The sequence below is a fragment of the Melanerpes formicivorus genome, unplaced genomic scaffold, assembly GCF_026170545.1.
Source record: "Melanerpes formicivorus ecotype bairdi unplaced genomic scaffold, bMelFor1.0.p_v2 SCAF_56, whole genome shotgun sequence".
NCBI lineage: Eukaryota > Metazoa > Chordata > Aves > Piciformes > Picidae > Melanerpes > Melanerpes formicivorus.
The window spans coordinates 519,699-543,154 of NW_027142408.1; the positions used below are offsets into that span (position 1 = coordinate 519,699).

General features: G+C 61.9%; 1 protein-coding gene across 2 annotated transcripts in view; it reads left to right on the plus strand.

The window, feature by feature from the left end:
- HSF1 (heat shock transcription factor 1) overlaps window positions 1–23,456 on the plus strand; it is a 38,775-nt gene that overhangs the window by 3,660 nt on the left and 11,659 nt on the right. For both annotated transcript variants that reach the window (XM_068161093.1, XM_068161094.1), the window contains exons 2-9: window positions 6–114; window positions 3,256–3,392; window positions 7,321–7,445; window positions 16,051–16,126; window positions 17,004–17,065; window positions 18,485–18,581; window positions 21,268–21,404; window positions 22,725–22,955. In XM_068161093.1, coding sequence (XP_068017194.1) covers window positions 6–114; window positions 3,256–3,392; window positions 7,321–7,445; window positions 16,051–16,126; window positions 17,004–17,065; window positions 18,485–18,581; window positions 21,268–21,404; window positions 22,725–22,955 — 974 coding nt within the window. The remainder of the gene's footprint in view (window positions 1–5; window positions 115–3,255; window positions 3,393–7,320; window positions 7,446–16,050; window positions 16,127–17,003; window positions 17,066–18,484; window positions 18,582–21,267; window positions 21,405–22,724; window positions 22,956–23,456) is intronic.

The following is a 23,456-nucleotide window of genomic DNA, read 5'->3' on the forward strand; positions in this document are numbered from 1 at the left end:
GCCAGAGTGGAAGCAGCTTCCATGTCTTCGACCAAGGGCAGTTTGCCAAGGAGGTTCTTCCCAAGTACTTCAAGCACAGCAACATGGCCAGCTTCGTGCGGCAGCTCAACATGTGTGAGTACCTCCCGGCCCCCAGCCCCACAGCCCCTGCCCACTGCCCCTCCCAGGCTCACATTCACTGGGGGGCAGGAGGCTCTCAGCTGGGGCCATCTGGCAGCTTGGCAGGGCTTGGCTTCTGGACAGTGCGTGGTGGGTGAAGCTCAGCTGAAAGGAGCAGCGCCGCCCAAGCCTGAAAGCTTCTGCTGGACAGCTTCAGGCTCCTGGGCTCCTCTCAGCCCAGCTGGGAGGGGGCAGGGGGATGAGGCTGACCAAGGCCAAGTGCTGGGCCCTACCCTTGGGTCCCACCAAGGCCTGGCCTGGGGCAGCCTTAGGCTGGGCAGCAGGAGCAGGGCAGGGATGGTGCCCCTGGACTGGGGGCACTGGGAAGGCCACCCCTGAAGTGCTGGGCTCAGCTTTGGGCCTCTGACTTCAAGAAGGACCTTGAGGGGCTGGAGGTGTCCAGAGGAGGGCAAGAAGGCTGGGGAAGGCTCTGGAGAAGAGGGAGGAGGGTCTGGAGGACTGGTGAGGAGCAGCTGAGGGAGCTGGGGGTGTGGAGCCTGCAGCAAAGGAGGCTGAGGGGAGACCTTGTGGCTCTCTGCAAGTCCCTGAGAGGAGGCTGCAGCCAGCTGGGGCTGAGATGTGTTGTACCAAGAGGAAGCAGCCTCAGGTTGCCCCAGGGGAGGTTGAGGTTGGCCATGAGGAGCAATTTCTGCCCCCTGAGGCTTGTGCAGGCCTGGCCCAGGCTGCCCAGGGCAGTGGTGGAGTCCCCATCCCTGGGGGGATTTCCAAGCCCTGGAGCTGTGGTGCTGAGGGCCATGGAGTGGTGGTGCTGCCCTGGCAGTGCTGGGCCAGTGGTTGGGCTCCAGGAGCTTGAAGGCCCCATCCCATCCCATCCCATCCCATCCCATCCCATCCCATCCCATCCCATCCTTCTCAGTCTCTTTCTCCTCACTCACTCTCCTGATCTTTTCACCCTCTCCCTTTGACCTTTCTCTGCCTCCATCCCTGAGGTCTCTCTGCCTGTCCACCTCTGCCCCTGAGCTGCTGGTGGTGCTGGCAGGCTGCCTGCTGGTGGGATCAGAGCCTGCCTGCAGGCAGCTCGGGGCTGGGATTATCCCTCAGACATCGCTTCCCGGCGTCTGCCGCGCTCCCCGCCGCGCTCCCTGCCGCGCTCCCCGACGAGCTTCCTACGCTCCCCGCCGTGCTTCCTGCCACACTTCCTGTGCTTCCTACGCTTCCTGCCACGCTCCCTGCCACGCTCCCTGCCGCCGTTCCTGCCGCCCTTCCCGCTGAGCTTCCAGCGCTTCCCTCCACGCTTCCTGCGCTTCCCAACACCCTTCCCGCTGCTCTTCCTGCACTTACTGCGCTTTCCGCCATGCTTCCCACCGCGCTGCCTGCACTTCCTGCCGCGCTTCCTGCCATGCTTCCTGCATTTCCCGCCACGCTTCCTGCCATGCTGCCTACACTTCCTGCCGCACTTCCTGCCACACTTCCTGTGCTTCCTGCCATGCTTCCTGCCATGCTGCCTGCACTTCCCGCCGCACTTCCCGCTGCACTTCCCGCCACACTTCCCACCACACTTCCTGTGCTTCCTGCCACGCTTCCTGCCACGCTTCCTGCCACGCTTCCTGCCACGCTTCCTGCCACGCTTCCTGCACTTCCTGCCGCACTTCCCGCCGCACTTCTTGTGCTTCCTGCCACGCTGCCTGCGCTTCCTGCTGCACTTCCCGCCACGGCTGCCTGTTGCTTCCCGCTATGCTTCCCGCTGCGCTTCCTGCACTTCCTGCCACGCTTCCTGCCACGCTGCCTGTGCTTCCCGCTAGCGCTCCCGCCCAGCACTGCTGCGCTTCCTGCCGCACTTCCCGCCACGCTGCCTGTGCTTCCCGCTCTGCTTCCCGCCGCGCTGGCCCTGCGCTTCCTGCTGCACTTCCCGCCACGCTGCCTGTGCTTCCCGCTACACTTCCCCCGCCGCACTGCCTGCACTTCCTGCCCCGCTTCCACCACCGCACTTCCTGCACTTCCCGCCATGCTTCCCGCTGCACTTCCCGCGCTTCCTGCCACACTTCCCATCATAGGCAGCACCAGAAAGGCTTCTTTCAGCCCCATCCCCCTCAGCTCCAGCTGGGATTAAGGCTCCAGATGTGGCTGTCAGGAGCCATTCCCACCCAGGTGTGCTTGTCTCCCAACCCCCCCTGCCCTGGGGGCAACCCTCGGCACTGCAGGGCCTTCTGCTGCTGGGGGAGAGGGCCTCAGGCTCCCCCCCAGCTCAGCCTGCCTGATGGCACCACCAGAAGGTGATCTTTCTCCAGGAAGCTTCTGGGGGGGTTCACAACCCCAGCTGTGGGCTCCCCCCCCAGCCCCATGTCAGCCCAGCTCAGCTCCCAGCCCTTTGATCTGCTCCCAGGGGCTTCCAGGGGGCCTTGAGGGCATCTGAAGGCTTTGGAGCAGAGCTTCTGCACACCCTGGGCTGTCCCATCCTGCCCTCCTGCTGTGCCATCCTGCCAACATCCCTCCTGCTGTCCCCCCCTCCTTTTTCCTTCCTGCTGTCCCCCTGTCCCTCCTCTTCCCCCATTTGTCTCCTGCTGTGGTGTCCCTCCCCCATCCCTCCTGGTATCCCCCAGCTTTCCCTCCTGATGTCCCTATCCCTCCACCACCATCCCTCCTGACTGCCCCTCCCTCATCCCCCCTTTCCCTCCTGGTTCCCCCACACACACACTCCATCCTTCCTTCTCTCCTGTCCTTCTTTGTCCCCCCACTTTCCCTTCCCTTCCCCTTCCCTTCCCTTCCCTTCCTTCCCTTCCCTTCCTTCCCTTCCCTTCCCTTCCCTTCCCTTCCCTTCCCTTCCCTTTCCCTTCCCTTCCCTTTCCCTTCCCTTCCCTTCCCTTCCCTTCCCTTCCTTCCCTTCCCTTCCCTTCCCTTCCCCTTCCCTTCCCTTCCCTTCCCTTCCCTTCCCTTCCCTTCCCAGCAGCCTCTCCCAGCAGCCCTTGCAGAGAGGCCACCCCAGGCTTCAGAGGAGCAGGTCCTGGTCCCACAGCTGAGGTGTGGGGCGAGGTCTGGCAGCAGAGCTGGGGCAGAGGAGGGTCACTGGTGGAGGCTTCTCCCCTCTGCAGCTGCCCTGCAGGCTCTGAGCCCTTGCCCCTGGCCTCTCCCTCGCAGATGGCTTCCGGAAGGTGGTGCACATCGAGCAGGGAGCCTGGTTGAAGCCCGAGAAGGACGACACAGAGTTCCAGCACCCCTACTTCATCCGGGGCCAGGAGCACCTCCTGGAGAGCATCAAGAGGAAAGTCACCAGTGTGAGTCCTGCTCCTGCTGGGGCAGCCCTTGGACAGCAGGTGGCTGAGCCCAGAACCACCACCCTGCTGGAAGGGCTGAGGGGCACTGCTGAAGGGCTGAGGGGCACAGCTGGGAAGGGCTGAGGGGGCACTGCAGGAAGGGCTGAGGGGACACAGCTGGAAGGGCTGAGGGGGCACTGCTGGAAGGGCTGAGGGGACACTGCTGGAAGGGCTGAGGGGACACAGCTGGAAGGGCTGAGGGGCACTGCTGGAAGGGCTGAGGGGACACCTGCTGGAAGGGCTGAGGGGCACTGCTGGAAGGGCTGAGGGGCACTGCTGGAAGGGCTGAGGGGACACAGCTGGAAGGGCTGAGGGGCACTGCTGGAAGGGCTGAGGGGACACTGCTGGAAGGGCTGAGGGGACACAGCTGGAAGGGCTGAGGGGCACTGCTGGAAGGGCTGAGGGGACACTGCTGGAAGGGCTGAGGGGCACTGCTGGAAGGGCTGAGGGGCACTGCTGGAAGGGCTGAGGGGGCACTGCAGGAAGGGCTGAGGGGACACAGCTGGAAGGGCTGAGGGGCACTGCTGGAAGGGCTGAGGGGCACAGCTGGAAGGGCTGAGGGACACAGCTGGAAGGGAGGGCTGAGGGGGCACTGCAGGAAGGGCTGAGGGGACACAGCTGGAAGGGCTGAGGGGCACTGCTGGAAGGGCTGAGGGGCACACTGCTGGAAGGGCTGAGGGGGCACTGCAGGAAGGGCTGAGGGGACACAGCTGGAAGGGCTGAGGGGCACACTGCTGGAAGGGCTGAGGGGGACACTGCTGGAAGGGCTGAGGGGACACAGCTGGAAGGGCTGAGGGGCACTGCTGGAAGGGCTGAGGGGACACTGCTGGAAGGGCTGAGGGGACACAGCTGGAAGGGCTGAGGGGCACTGCTGGAAGGGCTGAGGGGGCACTGCAGGAAGGGCTGAGGGGACACAGCTGGAAGGGCTGAGGGGACACAGCTGGAAGGGCTGAGGGGGCACTGCAGGAAGGGCTTGAGGGGACACAGCTGGAAGGGCTGAGGGGGCACACTGCTGGAAGGGCTGAGGGGACACAGCTGGAAGGGCTGAGGGGACACTGCTGGAAGGGCTGAGGGGCACTGCTGGAAGGGCTGAGGGGCACTGCTGGAAGGGCTGAGGGGACACTGCTGGAAGGGCTGAGGGGGCACTGCAGGAAGGGCTGAGGGGACACAGCTGGAAGGGCTGAGGGGCACACTGCTGGAAGGGCTGAGGGGACACTGCTGGAAGGGCTGAGGGGACACAGCTGGAAGGGCTGAGGGCACTGCTGGAAGGGCTGAGGGGACACAGCTGGAAGGGCTGAGGGGCACTGCTGGAAGGGCTGAGGGGCACTGCAGGAAGGGCTGAGGGGACACAGCTGGAAGGGCTGAGGGGGCACAGCTGGAAGGGCTGAGGGGACACTGCTGGAAGGGCTGAGGGGCACTGCTGGAAGGGCTGAGGGGGCACAGCTGGAAGGGCTGAGGGGACACAGCTGGAAGGGCTGAGGAGCACTGCTGGAAGGGCTGAGGGGACACTGCTGGAAGGGCTGAGGGGACACAGCTGGAAGGGCTGAGGGGCACTGCTGGAAGGGCTGAGGGGACACTGCAGGAAGGGCTGAGGGGACACAGCTGGAAGGGCTGAGGGGCACTGCTGGAAGGGCTGAGGGGACACAGCTGGAAGGGCTGAGGGGCACTGCTGGAAGGGCTGAGGGGGCACTGCAGGAAGGGCTGAGGGGACACAGCTGGAAGGGCTGAGGGGCACTGCTGGAAGGGCTGAGGGGACACTGCTGGAAGGGCTGAGGGGACACAGCTGGAAGGGCTGAGGGGCACTGCTGGAAGGGCTGAGGGGACACAGCTGGAAGGGCTGAGGGGCACACTGCTGGAAGGGCTGAGGGGACACTGCTGGAAGGGCTGAGGGGACACAGCTGGAAGGGCTGAGGGGCACTGCTGGAAGGGCTGAGGGACACTGCTGGAAGGGCTGAGGGGGCACAGCTGGAAGGGCTGAGGGGACACTGCTGGAAGGGCTGAGGGGCACTGCTGGAAGGGCTGAGGGGACACTGCTGGAAGGGCTGAGGGGACACTGCTGGAAGGGCTGAGGGGCACTGCTGGAAGGGCTGAGGGGCACTGCTGGAAGGGCTGAGGGGACACTGCTGGAAGGGCTGAGGGGCACTGCTGGAAGGGCTGAGGGGACACTGCTGGAAGGGCTGAGGGGCACTGCTGGAAGGGCTGAGGGGACACTGCTGGAAGGGCTGAGGGGCACTGCTGGAAGGGCTGAGGGGACACTGCTGGAAGGGCTGAGGGGCACAGCTGGAAGGGCTGAGGGGCACAGCTGGAAGGGCTGAGGGGCACAGCTGGAAGGGCTGAGGGGACACAGCTGGAAGGGCTGAGGGGACACAGCTGGAAGGGCTGAGGGGCACTGCTGGAAGGGCTGAGGGGACACTGCTGGCTCCTGCTCATGGTCTCCTGCTGGCAGCTCTTCTGCCTTCTCCTCCAGGGCAGGGGCTGTGGTGCCACCCTGCTCACTGGGTCCTTGGGGCCTCTTCTCCCTGTGTTGCAGTGTTAGGGTGGTTAGGACACTGCTTGAGACTTCTCCAGCACCAGCAGTAGGAACCAGTCAAGGTTTTTAGGCTGGAGGTTAGGAGGAAGTTCTTCCCAGACAGAGAGATTGGCCCTGGGGATGTGCTGCCCAGGGAGGTGGTGGAGTCCCCATCCCTGGAGGTGTTTAGGCAGAGCCTGGCTGGGCAGCTTGGTGCCATGGGGTAGTTGATGAGGTGGTGTTGGGGGATAGCTGGGGCTGGGTGATCTCAAAGGTCTCTTCCAAGCTGGTTAGTTCTATTCTTTACTGAGGCTCTGGCCTTGCAAACCAAACCACTTCTGGGTTCAGCAGGGGGCTCTGCTGTGGGGCTCTGCACAAGTGGCTGCTGCTTGAGTTTAGCTCCATGGAGGGAGAGAGCTGCTCTGGGGACACACAAGAGCAGTTGGACCTTGTAGGAGGTTGGAGCCAGGTGGGGCTTGGGGTCTTCCAAAGAAGAAGTGAGAGGACAAGAGGAGCTGGCCTCACACTTGGGCCCCTAACTGCTAGAAGGACCCTGAGGGGCTGCACGTGTCCAGAGCAGGGAAGAGCTGGGGAAGGGTCTGGAGAACTTGTGAGGAGCAGCTGAGGGAGCTGCAGCAAAGGAGGCTGAGGGGAGACCTGCCTCTCTGCAGGTCCCTGAGAGGAGGTGGGGTTGAGGATTTGGTCTTCTTCCAGGGGAAGTGACCTCAAGTTTCCCCAGGGAAGGCTCAGGTTGGCCATGAGGAACAAGTTCTGCCCCTTGAGGCTTGTGCAGGGCTGGCCCAGGCTGCCCAGGGCAGTGGTGGAGTCTCTCAGGTTCCTCAGGCTGCCCAGGGCAGTGGTGGAGTCTCTCAGGTTCCTCAGGCTGCCATCAAGTTTGACCTGGAAGGTCTCCAGAAGTGGAGCCTCCACCCCCTCTCTAGGCAGCCTGTTCCTATGCTCCACCACCCACCCCTGGAGGGGTTTCCAAGCCCTGGAGCTGTGGTGCTGAGGGCCATGGTTTGGGGGTGCCCTGGCAGCGCTTGGACTCCATCAGCCTGAAGGTCTCTTCCAGCTCAACCCATTCCAGGATGCTGTGTCAAGAAGGTTTTGCTCCCTGGTCCTGCTGAAGTTTTGCAGAAGCCAACAGCTCCTTGCAGGGCTTCTCTTCCCCCTGAGCAGCTCCTGTCTGCCCCCACAGGGCCATCCTGGGGCTGTGACCCCCATGGCTGTTCCCCAGACAGCAGAGCGCCTCGGGCAGCCCTCCGCGGATCCCTCTCTGGCACAGGGCCCCCAGCAGCTGCCCTGGGGGAGGGGGCAGGAAGGGTCTGCAGCCTGTAGGAGGAAGGCAGCATGCCCAGGCTCTGCCTTTGTGCCCTGCAGGTGTCCAACATAAAGAATGAGGACATCAAGGTGCGGCAGGACAACGTCACCAAGCTGCTGAGCGACATCCAGCTGATGAAGGGCAAGCAGGAGAGCATGGACTCCAAGCTGGTCGCCATGAAGCAGTAGGTGTGGGCAGGGGGGTGGCACCTGCAGGGGCTCTGCCCACTCCAGCCCTGCCTTCACCACCTTGCCTTTAGGTCCTCCTTTGGCAGAATGTTGCTTGCCTCTCTGGGCAGCCTGCTCCAGGGCTCAGAAGCCTCCAAGCCAAGAGGTTGCTCCTGAGGGAACCTCCTGGCTTCCACTTTGTGCCTGCTGCCCCTTGGCCTGGCCCTGGCCACCACTGGCAAGGGTCTGGCCCCAGCCTCTTGTCCCCCAGCCTGCAGATGCTGAGAAGCTAGTATCATAGTATCATAGTATCAGTCAGGGTTGGAAGGGACCACAAGGATCATCCAGTTCCAACCCCCCTGCCATGGGCAGGGACACCCCACACTAGATCAGGCTGCCCAGAGCCTCATCCAGCCTGGGCTTAAACACCTCCAGGGACAGGGCCCCAACCACCTCCCTGGACAACCCATTCCAGGGTTTCACCACTCTCATGGGGAAGAACTTCCTCCTCACATCCAGCTCTCCTCTGAGTCTTGTCCTGCCCAGGCTCAGCAGCCCCAGGTCCCTCACTCTTCCCTCCTCAGAGTCTTCTCAGCAGCTTCCCAGCCTGCAGTGGCCTCTGTGCAGCAGTTGCCAGGCTGTGAGCTGGGGAGCCCAGCCCTGGCCCCAGTTGTGCAGCTGTGTGCTGAGCAGGGCAGAGCAGAGGGGCAGGAGAACCTCCCTTGTCCTGCTGGTCCCCAGGGGACCCTTGGCCTCCTTGGCCCCAGGGTTCTCCTTTCCCCCTCTGTGGCAGCTGCAGTGCTGTGAGGTGTTCTGGGGGGAGGTGCCTGGGCTCCATCTCCTGGCTGAAGGACCAGGAGCCTTTACCAACACCTTGAGAAGAGTGGGGAGGTCTCTGGGCTGGGTTCTTGCCCCTCCATTGGCTGCCTGACATCCAAACACTGGCACAAATTAGCATAAATTAGCATAATTGGCTTTCTTCACCCCCAGTGCTCTGGAGACCACTAGGTGGAGTCCCTGCAGCATCTCTTGGAGCTCTGCTCAGAGCAGAGGCTCAGGGAGCCCTCTCCATGCAGAGAAGCTTTTCCCCTCCTGGGACACTCCCAGACCAGTGCTTTGGGCTTCTTGGATGCTCCTGTGAGGAGTTCAAGGAGCTCAGAGTGTGGGGGAACAGCTTCACAGAAGCTCTTTACCCCCAGGGTGGTGCCTGGAAATGGCTCAGTCCCAGCTGAGCCCCCCAAAAGCCAACTGTCCAGCAGCTTCCAGACTACAGCTGGGCTCTGATCTCCACCCCAGGAGCTGCTCCTGTGGCCTGAAAACGTTCAGGAAAAGGAGCTGGGGGGGCTGGGGAGTGGAGCAGCTTCAGCAGCAGGTTGATGGCACCTCCAAGACCCTCCCTGCCCTGCTGAGGCACATGCTGTGGGTTGGAACATCCAGCTGCAGCCTCTCCATGGCGTGATGAACTCTGCTGAGTTTGCTCCATGCTTCCTGGCTGCTTCCCCACCCTTCACCAGGGCAGGGGTGGGCCTGCTGCAGTGGGGCAGCCAGCCCTGGAGTGCTGGGCTCCTAACTCCAAGAAGGACCTTGAGGGGCTGGAGGTGTCCAGAGAAGGGCAAGGGAGCTGGGGAAGGGTCTGGAGAACTTGTGAGGAGCAGCTGAGGGAGCTGGGGGTGTGGAGCCTGCAGCAAAGGAGGCTGAGGGGAGACCTTGTGGCTCTCTGCAAGCCCCTGAGAGGAGGCTGCAGCCACGGGGGGCTGAGATGTGTTGTATCAAGAGGAAGCAGCCTCAGGTATCCCCAGGGAAGGTTGAGGTTGGCCATGAGGAAGAATTCCTGCCCCTTGAGGCTTGTGCAGGCCTGGCCCAGGCTGCCCAGGGCAGTGTTGAGTCCCCATCCCCACACTGTGGTGCTGAGGGCCATGGTGTGGTGGTCCCTGGCAGTGCTGGGTCCAAGAATGGATTTGATCTTCATGGCCAACCCCAACCTCCCCTGGGGTAACCTGAGGCTGCATCCTCTTGGCTCAAGAGCTCTCAGCACCCCCTGACTGCAGCCTCCTCTCAGGGACTTGCAGAGAGCCAAAGGTCTCTCCTCAGCCTCCCCTGCTCCATGCTCAGCACCCCCAGGCCCTGCAGCTGTTCTTCACAGCTTCTCCAGACCCTTTCCCTTCCTCTCTGGGGCTTTCCCCAGCCTTGCTGCCCTTCCCTGCCCCCCTGCCCCCCCTGGGCAGCCTCTCCCAGGCCTCCATCACGCCCATTCAAGGATTTCCTCCCTGTGGCAGGGGCAGGTTCTGTGCTCTGTGGTGGCTTCCATGCATCCCCACTCCCAAGTGTGCTCTTCATCCCTCTGCCTGCTGGCTGGGCTGCTGGTGACCCCTGGCTCCTGCAGCCTTGCTCCCAGCCTGTGGTCCATGCTTTTATGACCTCTAAATTGGACAGCTGCTGTGTGGTGGTTTATGGCCTCACTGTGCAGATGTTGCTCAGCTCCAGCTGTTCAGAGCTGGGAGCCAAAACACTTCAGCCATGGCCTCCACGTGTTGGGCTGCTCCTGAGGGACCTTCCCTGGCTCTCAGTCAAACATCAGCTTGATCTTAACAGGCCTTTGATGGCTCCTAATGCTGAGCAGGAGGTGGGATCTTCTGGTTTATCTCCACTGCTGTGCTTTATGAGCTCACTCCCTGCCTGAGAACATCTGAAGGCACTTCTGCTGCTCCTCCCCAGCCTCCAGACCCGTGGAGGACGTGGGCCTGGGGGCCCTGAGTGAAATCTGAAGCTCCATTACCAGCATCTTCTGATGTGCTCATGGGGAAAGGACTCAACCCAGCTGGTGTCTCCCAGCCCTGCTTGGCAGGACCAGCCCCAGCCTCCTGCCTCAGCATTCCCACTCAGTCTCTGGATGGCTGCAGTTGGAAACAGCCTTGAAGGTCATGGAGTCCAACCAACACTGCAACACCACTGGGGCCTGGTGTGGCACCACCACAGCAGGCTGCTCACAGCCCCAACCAAGCTGACCTGGGATGGGTCCAGGGCTGGGCCATCTCCCACCTCTCTGGGCAGCCTGGGCCAGGCTCTCCACACCCTCCCAGGGCAGGATTTCTGCCTCAGCTCCAGGCTCCATCTCCCTCTTCCAGTTCAAACCCAACACCCCTGGTCTCACCACACCACCTCCTGATGGAGGTCCCTCCCCAGCTCTCCTGGAGCCCCCTGAAGTCCTGCAAGGTCACCACAGGGCTCCCTGGAGCCATCTCTTTTCCAGGCTGAATGACCCCAATTCTTCTTCCCTCTGCCTTTTGTGGAGAGAACAGAGTTGAAGGATCAGGACCTTGGTTCACCACCTCCCTGCATGGTGTGGTGTGCAGGGAGCTCTGGGGCTCACCCAGGGCAGCCCCCTGCTCCAGCAGGGGCACCCCCAGCAGGTGCCCAGGATCCCCAGGCCCAGCTGCCTTTGCAAGCTCTCCACACAAGGAGACTCCACAACCTCTCTGGGCAGCCTGCTCCAGGGCTCAGAAGCCTCCAAGCCAAGAGGTTGCTCCTGAGGGAACCTCCTGGCTTCCACTTTGTGCCTGCTGCCCCTTGGCCTGGCCCTGGCCACCACTGGCAAGGGGCTGGCCCCAGCCTCTTGCTCCCCACCCTCTGGAGATGCCATCAAAGGCTGGTGCTCAGCTTCTGGTGTGCTGGGGGTTATCACTGGTGTCATTGTTCTCCCCTGCTCCTTGCTGACCTTTGACTTCCTGGTGGCTGAGCAGTGAGAGGGCTGGAGGTGGTTACCCCTCAATGATCAAAGGCTTTTCTCATCATCTGAAGCCCTCCAACCTCATGGTCATTTCAGAAGCTCATTTGGGGCTTTGGGTTGCTCAAGTGAGCAGCTTCATGACCTGGTGTTGGGTTCCTCCATCTCCAGAGGGTGACTTTGGAGCCCCCAGGAGGGAAGAAGCTCCTTTGCCTGGTGTGGTTGCCCTGCCAAAGGTGAAGCCCATGGCCAGTGGTGATGCTCAGGCACAGGGAATGATTGGACCTGGGAACAGGCACTTGGGGAGGGCCACTGAGGGTCTCCAGGTTTAGAAGGCTCTACAAAAGGAATGAAGATGCTTTTGGAGAGGGGCAAAGAGCACTGAAGGCCCTGTACCTGCTTAGAGTCCAGTCAGCTTGGTCCTCCTCCTTGAAAGGAAGGGAAGGTTCTCCTCAGGGGCGAGGAGGAGGAGGCCTCAGGTTGCTCCATAAGAAGTTTAGGTTGGATGTGAGGGGCACAGGAGGCTGAGGGGAGACCTTGTGGCTCTCTGCAAGTCCCTGAGAGGAGGCTGCAACCAGCTGGGGCTGAGAGCTCTTGTGCCAAGCATTGGGCCAAGAAGAAGCAGCCTCAAGGTGCCCCAGGGGAGGCTGAGGTTGGCCATGAGGAAGAATTTCTGCCCCTTGAGGCTTGTGCAGGCCTGGCCCAGGCTGCCCAGGGCAGTGGTGGAGTCCCCATCCCTGCAGGGGTTTTCAAGCTGTGGTGCTGAGGGCCATGGCTTGGTGCTGCCCTGGCAGTGCTGGGTCACTGCTGGCACTCCAGGAGCTGGGAGGCCCATTCCTGACTCCATGATTAAGAGCAAAGGAGCAGAGTTAGGTTTTCCCACCCTCATGGGGAGAAGCTTTGGGAGCTCCTTTAGCCAGGTGGAGTCATGGCCATGCTCAGTCCTCACCATAGCTCTTCAGGACTGCTGATGGACCTCCTGCTCCAGCCCCTCTGCAGGGGGCAGAGCCTGGGGGTAGGGGGAGGCCAATGGAATGGTTGGAAGGGGCTGGGTTAGAGTCAGAGTAGCTCAGGAAGGTGGAATGTTGATGACCCCAGGAGAGGCTGACCACCTGCTGACCAAACTAAGCTGCCCACAGGGGATTGCTGGGGCTTCTGCTGGCTGCTTCTTGCCATGGTGAGCTGGGAGGAGACAGAATGGGGCATGAGGATACTCAGGGCCTGGGGCAGCTGCTCTGTGAGGCCAGGCTGAGAGAGCTGGGGTTGTTCAGCCTGAAGAAGAGAAGGCTCCAGGGAGACCTTCTGGTGGCCTTGCAGGACTTCAAGGGAGCTGCAGGAGAGCTGGGGAGGGACCTCCATCAGGAGGTGTTGTGGTGGGGCCAGGGGTGCTGGGTTTGAGCTGGAAGAGGGAGATGGAGCCTGGAGCTGAGGCAGAAATCCTGCCCTGGGAGGGTGTGGAGAGCCTGGCCCAGGCTGCCCAGAGAGGTGGGAGATGGCCCAGCCCTGGAACCATCCCAGGTCAGCTTGGTTGGGGCTGTGAGCAGCCTGCTGTGGCTGGAGATGCTCCTGCTGGCTGCAGGGGGTTGGTCTGGGTGACCTTTGAAGGTCCCTTTAGCCCAACCCAGTGGATGATTCCATGGCTGTGTGACAGGAGCCAGGCAATCCTGTCATGCTGGAGCAATCTCCTGCCCCCAGCTCTGGGACCCTGGGGCTTCCTGAGGTCCAGGTGATGCCCTGGTCCATGATGTTCCTCTCTCCATTTGTTCTCCTTTGTGTGTCCCATGGCTCCAGGGCTGGCAGCAGATCCTGCATCCTAATGAGGTGGTGTCTGGAGAAGCCTCTCCCTTTGTTTGGCCCAAATCTGCCAGCTGCTGACTTCGGGGGGGGGGGGGTGGACACAGAGGGGACATTTGCTGCCTGTGTCTCCTCGGCTTTGTCTGGAGGCTGCCGTGGGGTTGGGGTTTCCCAGCCCCCCCCTCCTCATTTCTCATGTCACCATCATGTCCTCTGGGCTGGGGGCTGCTCTGTCTGCTGCTACAGCTTGTCCTCTGCCCCAGTCTGCTCATTTTTATGGCCACAACCCCCCCACCTCCTGCCTTTCTGCTCTGCTGCAGACCAGCCACGGGTGCTGACCACCCACAGCCCCCCTGAGGGGGTGCAGGGCTGTCCTGCAAGGCTGAAGCCACCCCTGAGTTGTTCTGCTGAGGCTTCAGCTCAGCCCAGGACGGGGGGCAGGGCCCTCAAAGGTTCAAAACACACCAAAAGAGGCTTCAGGATTGTCCTCAAAGGCTAAGACCATCCTTGTGTTGTCCTGATGAGCCTGCAGAGCACCCCAGAATGAGCTTCAGGGTTGCTCCACAGGCTAAAATCACCCCAAAACAGCCTCTAGAGTTGCCCCCAGTGCTTAAGCCACCCTTGGGCTGTCCTGGTGAGCCTTTAAGCCACCCCAGCATGGATTTCAACATTGCTCCAAAGGCTGAAACCATCCTTGGGTTGTTCTGGTGAGGCTTTGAACCTTCTGCTGACAGGGTTCAGGGTTCTCCAAGGGTAAAATCACCCTCATGTCATTCTGGTGAGGCTTTAAGCCTTCTCCTTCCTCTTGCCTCCTCTCCCCCCTTTCTTGCCTCCTCTCCCCTCTTTCTTCCCTCCTCTCCCCTCTCGCTTCCCTCCTCTCCCCTCTCTCTTGCCTCCTCTCCCCTCTCGCTTGCCTCCTCTTGCCTCCTCTCCCCTCTCGCTTGCCTCCTCTTGCCTCCTCTCCCCTCTCGCTTCCCTCCTCTCCCCTCTTTCTCGCTTCCCTCCTCTCCCCTCTCGCTTGCCTCCTCTCCCCTTCCTTCCCGGAGCCGCCGGCGGCCCTGCGCGACTGGGGCAGGTCCCATCTGCAGAGGCCAGGCTGGTCGGGGCTGCTGTCCCCTCGGAGGAGCAGCAGGTGCTGAGCGGGGCCCTCGCTGCCAGCCCATGAAATATTGCGGGGCGCGGAGGCCGGGGCAGCTCCTTTGACGCCTGCTGTCGGCAGCGCCGCGGAGCGGCCCCGGGAAGCTCTCCGGCGGCCCTTTAATTGCCTCGTCGAGCAGCCCGGGCGGTAGCGGAGGGGGGCCGGCCGCTCTGCGCTCGGCCGAGCCCTTGGGGGAGCCGGGCTCCAGCTGTTCCCGCCCCGCTGCCTAATGAGCGGCTCCGCTGCCGCCCTGCTCCCGCGATCCATCACCGCCTCCCGCGGGGGCTCAGGTGTGAGCCTCCCCCAGCCCGGCACTGCCGGCCGCCGCTCCGCGCCCCCTGCCCACTCCCGGATAATTTACGGCCCCTGCCCGGCTGCCGGCGCCGCCGAGCGCGAAATTGGGCAGCTGCGGCCCGGCCCGGCCCGGCCAGCGCGGCGGCGGCAGCCGGCGACACCGACACCGACACCGACACGGGCACGGGTCCTGCCCGCTCCAGCTGCCCACCGCCGCGCTCCCGGCGGCACCCCCGCGCCGGGCACTGCCAGCACATCCCCGAGCTCAGCTCTCTGGGCACGTCCCGAGCTGGAGCTCTCTGCGAGCACCCCGAGTCTGATCCCCTTCAGCACACTGAGTTCATTGCATCTGGGGGCACCCCGAGTCTGATCCCCTTCAGCACATTCTCAGTTCATTGCATCTGGGGGCACCCCGAGTCTGACCCCTTCAGCACACTGAGTTCATTGCATTTGGGGGCACCCCGAGTCTGATCCCCTTCAGCACACTGAGTTCATTGCATCTGGGGGCACCCCGAGTCTGATCCCCTTCAGCACACTGAGTTCATTGCATCTGGGGGCACCCCGAGTCTGATCCCCTTCAGCACACTGAGTTCATTGCATCTGGGGGCACCCCGAGTCTGATCCCCTTCAGCACATTCTCAGTTCATTGCATCTGGGGGCACCCCGAGTCTGATCCCCTTCAGCACACTCTGAGTTGGTTGAATCTAGGGACACCCCAAGTCTGATCCCCTTCAGGACACTCTGAGTTCATTGCATTTGCCTTGGGGACATCCCCAGTGTGAGCTCTTTGGGGACACTCCATGTCTGATCCTTTGGAGGAAACCCCAAGCTGTTGCCTTTGAGGACACCCTGAATTTTATGCCTTTGGGGACACCCTGAGTTTGATCCATTTGGGGACACCCTGAGTAGGATCCCTTGCAGGACACCCTGAGTTTACTGCCTTTGGTGACCCCCAAAGGTCACTAGGCATCTTCTCAGCATCTGCAGGCTGGGGGACAAGAGGCTGGGGCCAGCCCCTTGCCAGTGGTGGCCAGGGCCAGGCCAAGGGGCAGCAGGCACAAAGTGGAAGCCAGGAGGTTCCCTCAGGAGCAACCTCTTGGCTTGGAGGCTTCTGAGCCCTGGAGCAGGCTGCCCAGAGAGGTTGTGGAGTCTTCTTGTGTGGAGAGCTTGCAAAGGCAGCTGGGCATGGGGATCCTGGGCCCCTGCTGGGGGTACCCCTGCTGGAGCAGGGGGCTGCCCTGGGTGAGCTCCAGAGCTCCCTTCCCACCTCACCATTCCATGATCTCCAGCTAGAGCAGGTCACATCCAAGGGGTAGATGCTGTCCCAGGCCCCATCCCAGCACAGCCTCAGGCTCTGCTGGATGTGGAGCTGGCTCCTCCTCACCCTTCCCTCCCCTCCTCATCTCTGGAGACTTCAATTTCTCACCAGCTCCACCTGCACCTGGGTCAGATGAAGGAGATTGAGCTCCATCCTTGGGGACCTTCCCACAGGGACATGGTAATGGCCTGGAGCAGATGTGAGCTGGAGATCATAGAGAAGTTAATCACTCCCAGCCCCAGGAGCTGCTCAATGAGCTGGGGGCTGGAGGTGGTGGCCTCAGGTTGTCTCCTCACCATCCCCCCCTAACCACCAGCATGGGTTCTTGTCTCAGAGCTTTGTCTTCTCTTGCAGTGAGAATGAAGCCTTGTGGAGGGAGGTGGCCAGCTTGAGGCAGAAGCATGCCCAGCAGCAGAAGGTGGTCAACAAGGTACAGCCTGAGCCTCCAGGAGAGACTGGCACCTTCTGGGGATGTGGTGTCCAGGAGGGACTGGAGGCAGCTGGGAATGTGGTGACCAGGAAGGACTGGGTCAGAGGCAGGGCTAGGGGATGTGGTGACCAGGAAATTGGGACTTGATCTGGTGGAGGGTTTGAAGCATCTGCTGGAGGCATGAAGGCTTTCCAGAGGGATCTGAGGTTCTTCAGAGGGATCTGGTCAGGCTGGGTCAATGGCCCAAGGCCAGTGGGAGGAGGCTGACCAAGGGCAAGTGCAGGAGAAGGAGGAGAAGAAGAAGAAGGGTCTGGAGAACTTGTGAGGAGCAGCTGAGGGAGCTGGGGGTGTGGAGCCTGCAGCAAAGGAGGCTGAGGGGAGACCTTGTGGCTCTCTGCAAGACCCTGAGAGGAGGCTGCAGCCAGGGGGGGCTGAGAGCTCTTGTGCCAAGAGGAAGTGGCCTCAGGTATCCCCAGGGGAGGTTGGGGTTGGCCATGAGGAAGAATTTCTGCCCCTTGAGGCTTGTGCAGGCCTGGCCCAGGCTGCCCAGGGCAGTGTTGAGTCCCCATCCCTGCAGGGGTTTCCAAGCCCTGGAGCTGTGGTGCTGAGGGCCATGGCTTGGTGCTGCCCTGGCAGTGCTGGGTCAGTGGTTGGGCTCCAGGAGCTTGGAGGCCTCTTCCAGTCACAACCATTCCATGATTCCATGACTTGTGGTTCCCCTGGCTGCCAGACCATGGTTTCACCCTCAGCCTTCATCTGGGGGTTGTGCTCAGCTCTCTTCCATACCCCCAGAGGCCAAGCTGCCAGGCTGTCCCTAAGCTGCTTCTGTCCAAGTCCTGTGCACAGCATCACAGACTGTCCTCTTGCCTCCTCACAGCTCATCCAGTTCTTGATCTCCTTGGTCCAATCCAACCGGATCCTGGGGGTGAAGAGGAAGATGTAAGTTGGAGCTTCTCCCTTCCCTGGCTGAGGAGGATCAAGGTGGGACCAGCCCAGGGGATCCCCCAGACCTCTGCCTCCTGTGGCAGCTCCCACCATGAGGGCTGGGGTCTGCTGCTGCTCAAATGGGCCCCTCAGGTCTTGGGGGAAAGCTGAACCATCCAGAGCAGCTTCCTGCTGTCCCAGGCTGCTGGGACCCCAGCACAAGCTGAGCAAACCTCTCCTCAAATGGGCCATGGCTTCTTGTGTCCCTTGCTGCTTGTACTGGAGAAACCTACTGCTTCTTTGGAGGAAAAGAACCAACAAGAGGTGCTCCAGAGAGGTGGGAGATGGCCCAGCCCTGCAACCATCCCAGGTCAAGCTTGGCTGAGGCTCTGAGCAACCTGCTGTGGTTGGAGATGTCCCTAGTGACTGCAGAGGGTTGGTGCAGATGGTCCCTTCCCACCCAAAGCAGTCAATCATTCCATGAACTCTTAGTTAGAGGCAAGTCCAGGCTCTGGAGAACCTCAGGATTGTTCTAGATGAGATTTAGAGTGGAGGCTCTACAGCAGAAGAAGGGTTTGGAGCACAAGGAGAAAGCTCTGGAGAAGGGGAAGGGTCTGGAGAGCTTGTGAGGAGCAGCTGAGGGAGCTGGGGGTGTGGAGCCTGGAGCAGAGGAGGCTGAGGGGAGACCTTGTGGCTCTCTGCAAGCCCCTGAGAGGAGGCTGCAGCCAGCTGGGGCTGAGAGCTCTTGTGCCAAGCATGAGGCCAAGAGGAAGCAGGCTCAGGTTGCCCCATGGGAGGTTGAGGTTGGCCATGAGGAAGAATTTCTGCCCCTTGAGGCTTGTGCAGGCCTGGCCCAGGCTGCCCAGGGCAGTGGTGGAGTGCCCATCCCTGCAGGGGTGTCCAAGCCCTGGGGCTGTGGTGTTGTGTGTCTTCCAACCCCAGGTGCTTGATGATTCTATGACCTCAACCCCCTGCAGCCATCAGGGGCATCTCCAACCACAGCAGGCTGCTCACAGCCCCAGCCAGGCTGAGCTGGGATGGTTCCAGGGCTGGGCCATCTCCCACCTCTCTGGGCAGCCTGGGCCAGGCTCTCCACACCCTCTCAGGGCAGGATTTCTGCCTCAGCTCCAGGCTCCATCTCCCTCTTCCAGTTCCAACCCAGCACCCCTGGCCCCACCACAACAGCTCCTGATGAAGATCCCTACCCAGCTTTCCTTGAAGTCCTGCAGGGCCAGCAGAAGGTCTCCCTGGAGCCTTCTCTGAGCTGAGCTGAGCCCCTGCTGGCCGTTTGTGCTCCTGGGACCCCCAGCCCTGGCGCAGTGCCCTGCTGGCTGCTGCAGCAGCCCCTCTCTGCTGGCAGAGGGCTGGGCTGCTCTCTGAGGGGGCTGGTGGGGGCAGGGTGGTGACTGCTGGGGTGTCCTGGGTGTCTTGCAGCCCGCTGATGTTGAATGACAGCAGCTCAGCACATTCCATGCCCAAGTACAGTCGGCAGTACTCCCTGGAGCACGTCCACGGCGCCTCCCCATACGCAGTAAGTAGGACCCGGCCCTGGGGCTGGGGCTGTGCTGGCAGGGAAGGGCCTGAGCTGCTTCTCCAGCTGCTCTTCTCTGTGTTGTGGCTGGTAGAGAGCCCTTAGCTGGTAGGCTCTCTGCTGGGGACTAAGATTTGGCTTCAGGGGCCTGCCAGGAGTTGCCTGGGTCCCAGTGGAAGGGCCTGGAGCTGGCTTGAGGCGATGCCAGCCCGAGGAGCAGCTGCTGCCTTGGGCCATGCCTTGGCTTCCACAGCAGAATGGAGCTGATGCTGGGCAGCCCCTCCTGAAGGCTTCCTCATCTTGCCCAATGGATATGTGACCTTGGCTCCCCTCACTCTGTGTGACCTTGGCTCCCCTTATTGTTGTGTGACCATTGGGCCCCTAGCTTGAGGGGCTGGACTTGGCCAGAGAAGGGCAAGGGAGCTGGGGAAGGGTCTGGAGAACTTGTGAGGAGCAGCTGAGGGAGCTGGGGATGTGGAGCCTGCAGCAAAGGAGGCTGAGGGGAGACCTTGTGGCTCTCTGCAGGCCCCTGAGAGGAGGCTGCAGCCAGCTGGGGCTGAGAGCTCTTGTGCCAAGCGTTGGGCCAAGAGGAAGCAGCCTCAGGTTGCCCCAGGGGAGGTTCAGGTTGGACATCAGAAGAAAATTGTTTATTGGAGGGGTTGTCAAACACTGGCCCAGGCTGCCCAGGGCAGTGCTGGAGTCCCCATCCCTGCAGGGGTTTCCAGGCCCTGGAGCTGTGGTGCTGAGGGCCATGGGTTGGTGGTACCCTGGCAGTGCTGGGTCAGTGGTTGGACTCCATCAGCTTGGAGGCCTCCTTCACCCAAAATGATTATCTGACCAAGAGATCTTCTTAATGCTCTCCAAGAGCTAAAGGATCCATGGGGACAAGAGGCTGGGGCCAGCCCCTTGCCAGTGGTGGCCAGGGCCAGGCCAAGGGGCAGCAGGCACAAAGTGGAAGCCAGGAGGTTCCCTCAGGAGCAACCTCTTGGCTTGGAGGCTTCTGAGCCCTGGAGCAGGCTGCCCAGAGAGGTTGTGGAGTCTCCTTGTGTGGAGAGCTTGCAAAGGCAGCTGGGCATGGGGATCCTGGGCACCTGCTGGGGGTGCCCCTGCTGGAGCAGGGGGCTGCCCTGGGTGAGCTCCAGAGGTCTCTTCCAACCCCATCATGCTGGCATTCAGTGACCCAAGGAATCTAAGCCCCTTACAGAGCTCTCCAGCTGTGGGACCACCCTCTCTGGAAGCTCTCTGATCCCCTTCCAGCTCCACCTCATCCTCTGATCTCTCTTTCTAGCAGCAAACACTTACACAGACCTGCTGGCACCTCTTCCAGGTCTTGCTGGATTGTCCACATGATGGGAAAAGCAGCTCCTCAGCCTTTCATCTACATCAGCCTTGATGTCTTTCAACCTCAAAGTGCCCCAGAGCTGGGCAACTCTCCAGAGGGAGCTGCCAGTGAGGTCCTGACAGTGCCCCAGCCCTGGCTTTGATGGGGAAGCAAACTCTGGAGCTTGCCCAACCAGAGTGTTGAGGTGGCAGAAGAACTTGGTGGGGGGGAGCTGTGGGTGGTCCTGATAGCACTGATTCAACATCTCCTCACCAGGGCCAGTGCTGCCTGGAAAAGTGATGGAAGCACTGAATGGGGTTGGGTTGGAGGGGACCTGCAGGCTCCTGGAGTCCAACTACTGACCCAGCACTGCCAGGGCACCACAGCTCCAGGGCTTGGAAACCCCCCCAGGGATGGGGACTCCAGCACTGCCCTGGGCAGCCTGGGCCAGGCCTGCACAAGCCTCAAGGGGCAGAAATTCTTCCTCATGGCCAACCTCAACCTCCCCTGGGGCAACCTGAGGCTGCTTCCTCTTGGCCCAATGCTTGGCACAAGAGCTCTCAGCCCCCCCTGGCTGCAGCCTCCTCTCAGGGGCTTGCAGAGAGCCACAAGGTCTCCCCTCAACCTCCTTTGCTGCAGGCTGCACACTCCCAGGCCCCTCAGCTGCTGCTCACCCAGCTCCCTTGCCCTTCCCTGGACACCTTCAGCCCCTCAAGGTCCTTCTTGGAGTCAGGGCCTCAAAGCTGAGCCCAGCACTCCAGTAGTAGCCTACCCAGTCCAGGGGCACCATCCCTGCCCTGCTGCTGCTGCCCAGCCTGGGGCTGCTCCAGGCCAGGCTGCTGGTGGCCTTCTTGGCCAGCTGGGCACTCCCTGGCTCCTCTCCAGCTGCTGCCACTAATCCCCCAGGGCCTTTCCCACCAGGGGCTCTCCAGCCCCTCTGGCCCCAGCCTGGAGCCTTCCTGGCCTTGGTGGGACCTGAGGGCAGGACCTGGCACTTGGCCTTGGTCAAGCTCATCCCACTGGCCTCACCCAGCCAGCCTGGCCAGGTCCCTCAGGAGAGTCTCCAACCCCTCTGGAGACAGCAGATCCTCTTAGCTTCCAACAGCTCACCAGTGCCCCTCACCTTGGTGTCATCCTCCAGATCCCCAAGGGTCCCTCATTCTCCTCCTCCACAAAAGGGACCAGAGCCCTCAGCTAGCAGTGGTTTGGCTCACACTTTGGGTTCTCAGTGCCATGACATCATCTTCCTTGCTTGGATCTGGGGCCTTTCTGGTAGTCCTGCTGCTGCTGGATCTCCTCTCTGTGGGACAGAGGCTGATATGTGCTCAGTTCCTCACCCCACCAACCCTCTGATTGTCCTTCCAGGCCTCCTCCCCAGCCTACAGTGGCTCCAACCTCTATTCCCCAGATTCTTCTGCCAACTCTGGTCCCATCATCTCTGATGTGACTGAGCTGGCCCAGTCCAGCCCTTCAGCCTCTCCCAGTGGAAGTCTGGATGAAAGGTAGGTTGTGGTTCTCCTCAAACCTGAAGCCCTCAGGGTGGGGAGAAGGCCTTCCCCAGTGAACTGAGCAGCAGGCACCAGTGTGATGACCTTCTGCTGGGAGAGCTGGGAAGCAGCCCAGCCCCTGGGACAGGAGAGCCTCAGGGCATTTGGCCTCAGTCCCTCATCCCTTAGCAGGACTTCAGAGAATCTTGGACCTGTCCCACCAGGGTAGTCCTGCTCAGGGTACTGCCCCCACAGCAGGTGTCTGGTTGGTTTTGTTGAGCTTTAAGCCAAGCACTTGGTCCTCTGGGACCTCCTGGCAGACTCCAAGCTGCTCTAGAGTCAGCATCAGCCAGCAAGGTGGCCAGGAAGGCCAAGGCTCCCCTGGGGACATGCAGCAGAGTGTGGCCAGCAGGACAAGGGAGGTTCTCCTGCCCCTCTGCTCTGCCCTGCTCAGCACACAGCTGCACAACTGGGGCCAGGGCTGGGCTCCCCAGCTCACAGCCTGGCAACTGCTGCACAGAGGCCACTGCAGGCTGGGAAGCTGCTGAGAAGACTCTGAGGAGGGAAGAGTGAGGGACCTGGGGCTGCTGAGCCTGGGCAGGAGAAGACTCAGAGGGAATCTTCTCAGCATCTGCAGGCTGGGGGACAAGAGGCTGGGGCCAGCCCCTTGCCAGTAGTGGCCAGGGCCAGGCCAAGGGGCAGCAGGCACAAAGTGGAAGCCAGGAGGTTCCCTCAGGAGCAACCTCTTGGCTTGGAGGCTTCTGAGCCCTGGAGCAGGCTGCCCAGAGAGGTTGTGGAGTCTCCTTGTGTGGAGAGCTTGCAAAGGCAGCTGGGCCTGGGGATCCTGGGCACCTGCTGGGGGTGCCCCTGCTTGGCCTGGGTGAGCTCCAGAGGTGGCAGCACCTCCTGTGAAAGCTCTCTGACCCCATTGCCCAGAGAGGTGGGAGATGCCCCTCCCATGGAACTATCCCAGCTCAGGTTGTCTGGGGCTCTGAGCAGCCTGCTGTGGTGGGAGGTGTCCCTGCTGCCTGCAGGGCCCTGGTCTGGGTGACCTTTGAGGCTCCCTTCCCTCCCAGAGCAGTCTGTGATGCTGTGGGGATTCTTCAGCCACCAGAAGCACGCTGAGGCTGGGCCAGCAGCAGGAGCTGCTGGGGCAGGGCAGCTGCTCAGCAGAAGCAGACAAAGCATCTTGAGGTTCTCCTTCAACCTTCTGGTTGTAGCTGTGTCTGGAGGCTGCCTCCTTGCCCAGGCCCCCAGGAGTCAGAGCAGCTGTGGGGCTCAGCCAGTGCCTCGGGGGCAGCTTTTCAGCCTTCTTCTTCCTCCTCCTCCTGCCAGGAGTAGCCCTGTGGTCCGCATCAAAGAGGAGCCCCCCAGCCCCACCCGCAGCCCCCAGCTGGAGGAGAGCAGCCCAGGGAAGAACCCTCCAGCTGTGGAAGCTCCTCTCTTCCCCTCCACCTTCATTGACTCCATCCTGCAGGAGAACGACGCCGGCGCCGCGCCCGCCGCTGACGGCGCCTCCCAGCCCCCGCCCCCGGAAAAGTGCCTCAGCATCGCCTGCCTCGACAAGTGAGTGCCCTGCCCGGGCCCCCCCGGGCCTGGCCCGCAGCCCACCGCTCCCCCTGCCGCCATGGGCCTCGCAGGGCTCCTGCCAGGGCTCCCAGCCGGCCTTGGAAGCCCGAGGAGGTCACCCCAGGGCTTCTACGTGCAGCCTCCCCTGCCCAGGCTCCAGGTTCCACTCTCCCCCTCCTCTTTGGAGCAGTCAGTGTCTCCCACCAGCAGCTGTGAGTGTCCCACCACCAGCTGTGTGTCTCCCACCACCAGCTGTGTGTCTCCCACCACCAGCTGTGAGTCTCCCACCACCAGCTGTGTGTCTCCCACCAGCTGTGAGTCTCCCACCACCAGCTGTGTGTCTCCCACCAGCTGTGAGTCTCCCACCACCAGCTTTGAGTCTCCCACCAGCAGCTGTGAGTGTCCCACCACCCAGAGTATCCCACTACTGATTGGATCCTTCCCTTGAGTGGATCTCTCCACCAAGAGGATCCTACCACCATCAGGATCCCACCACTA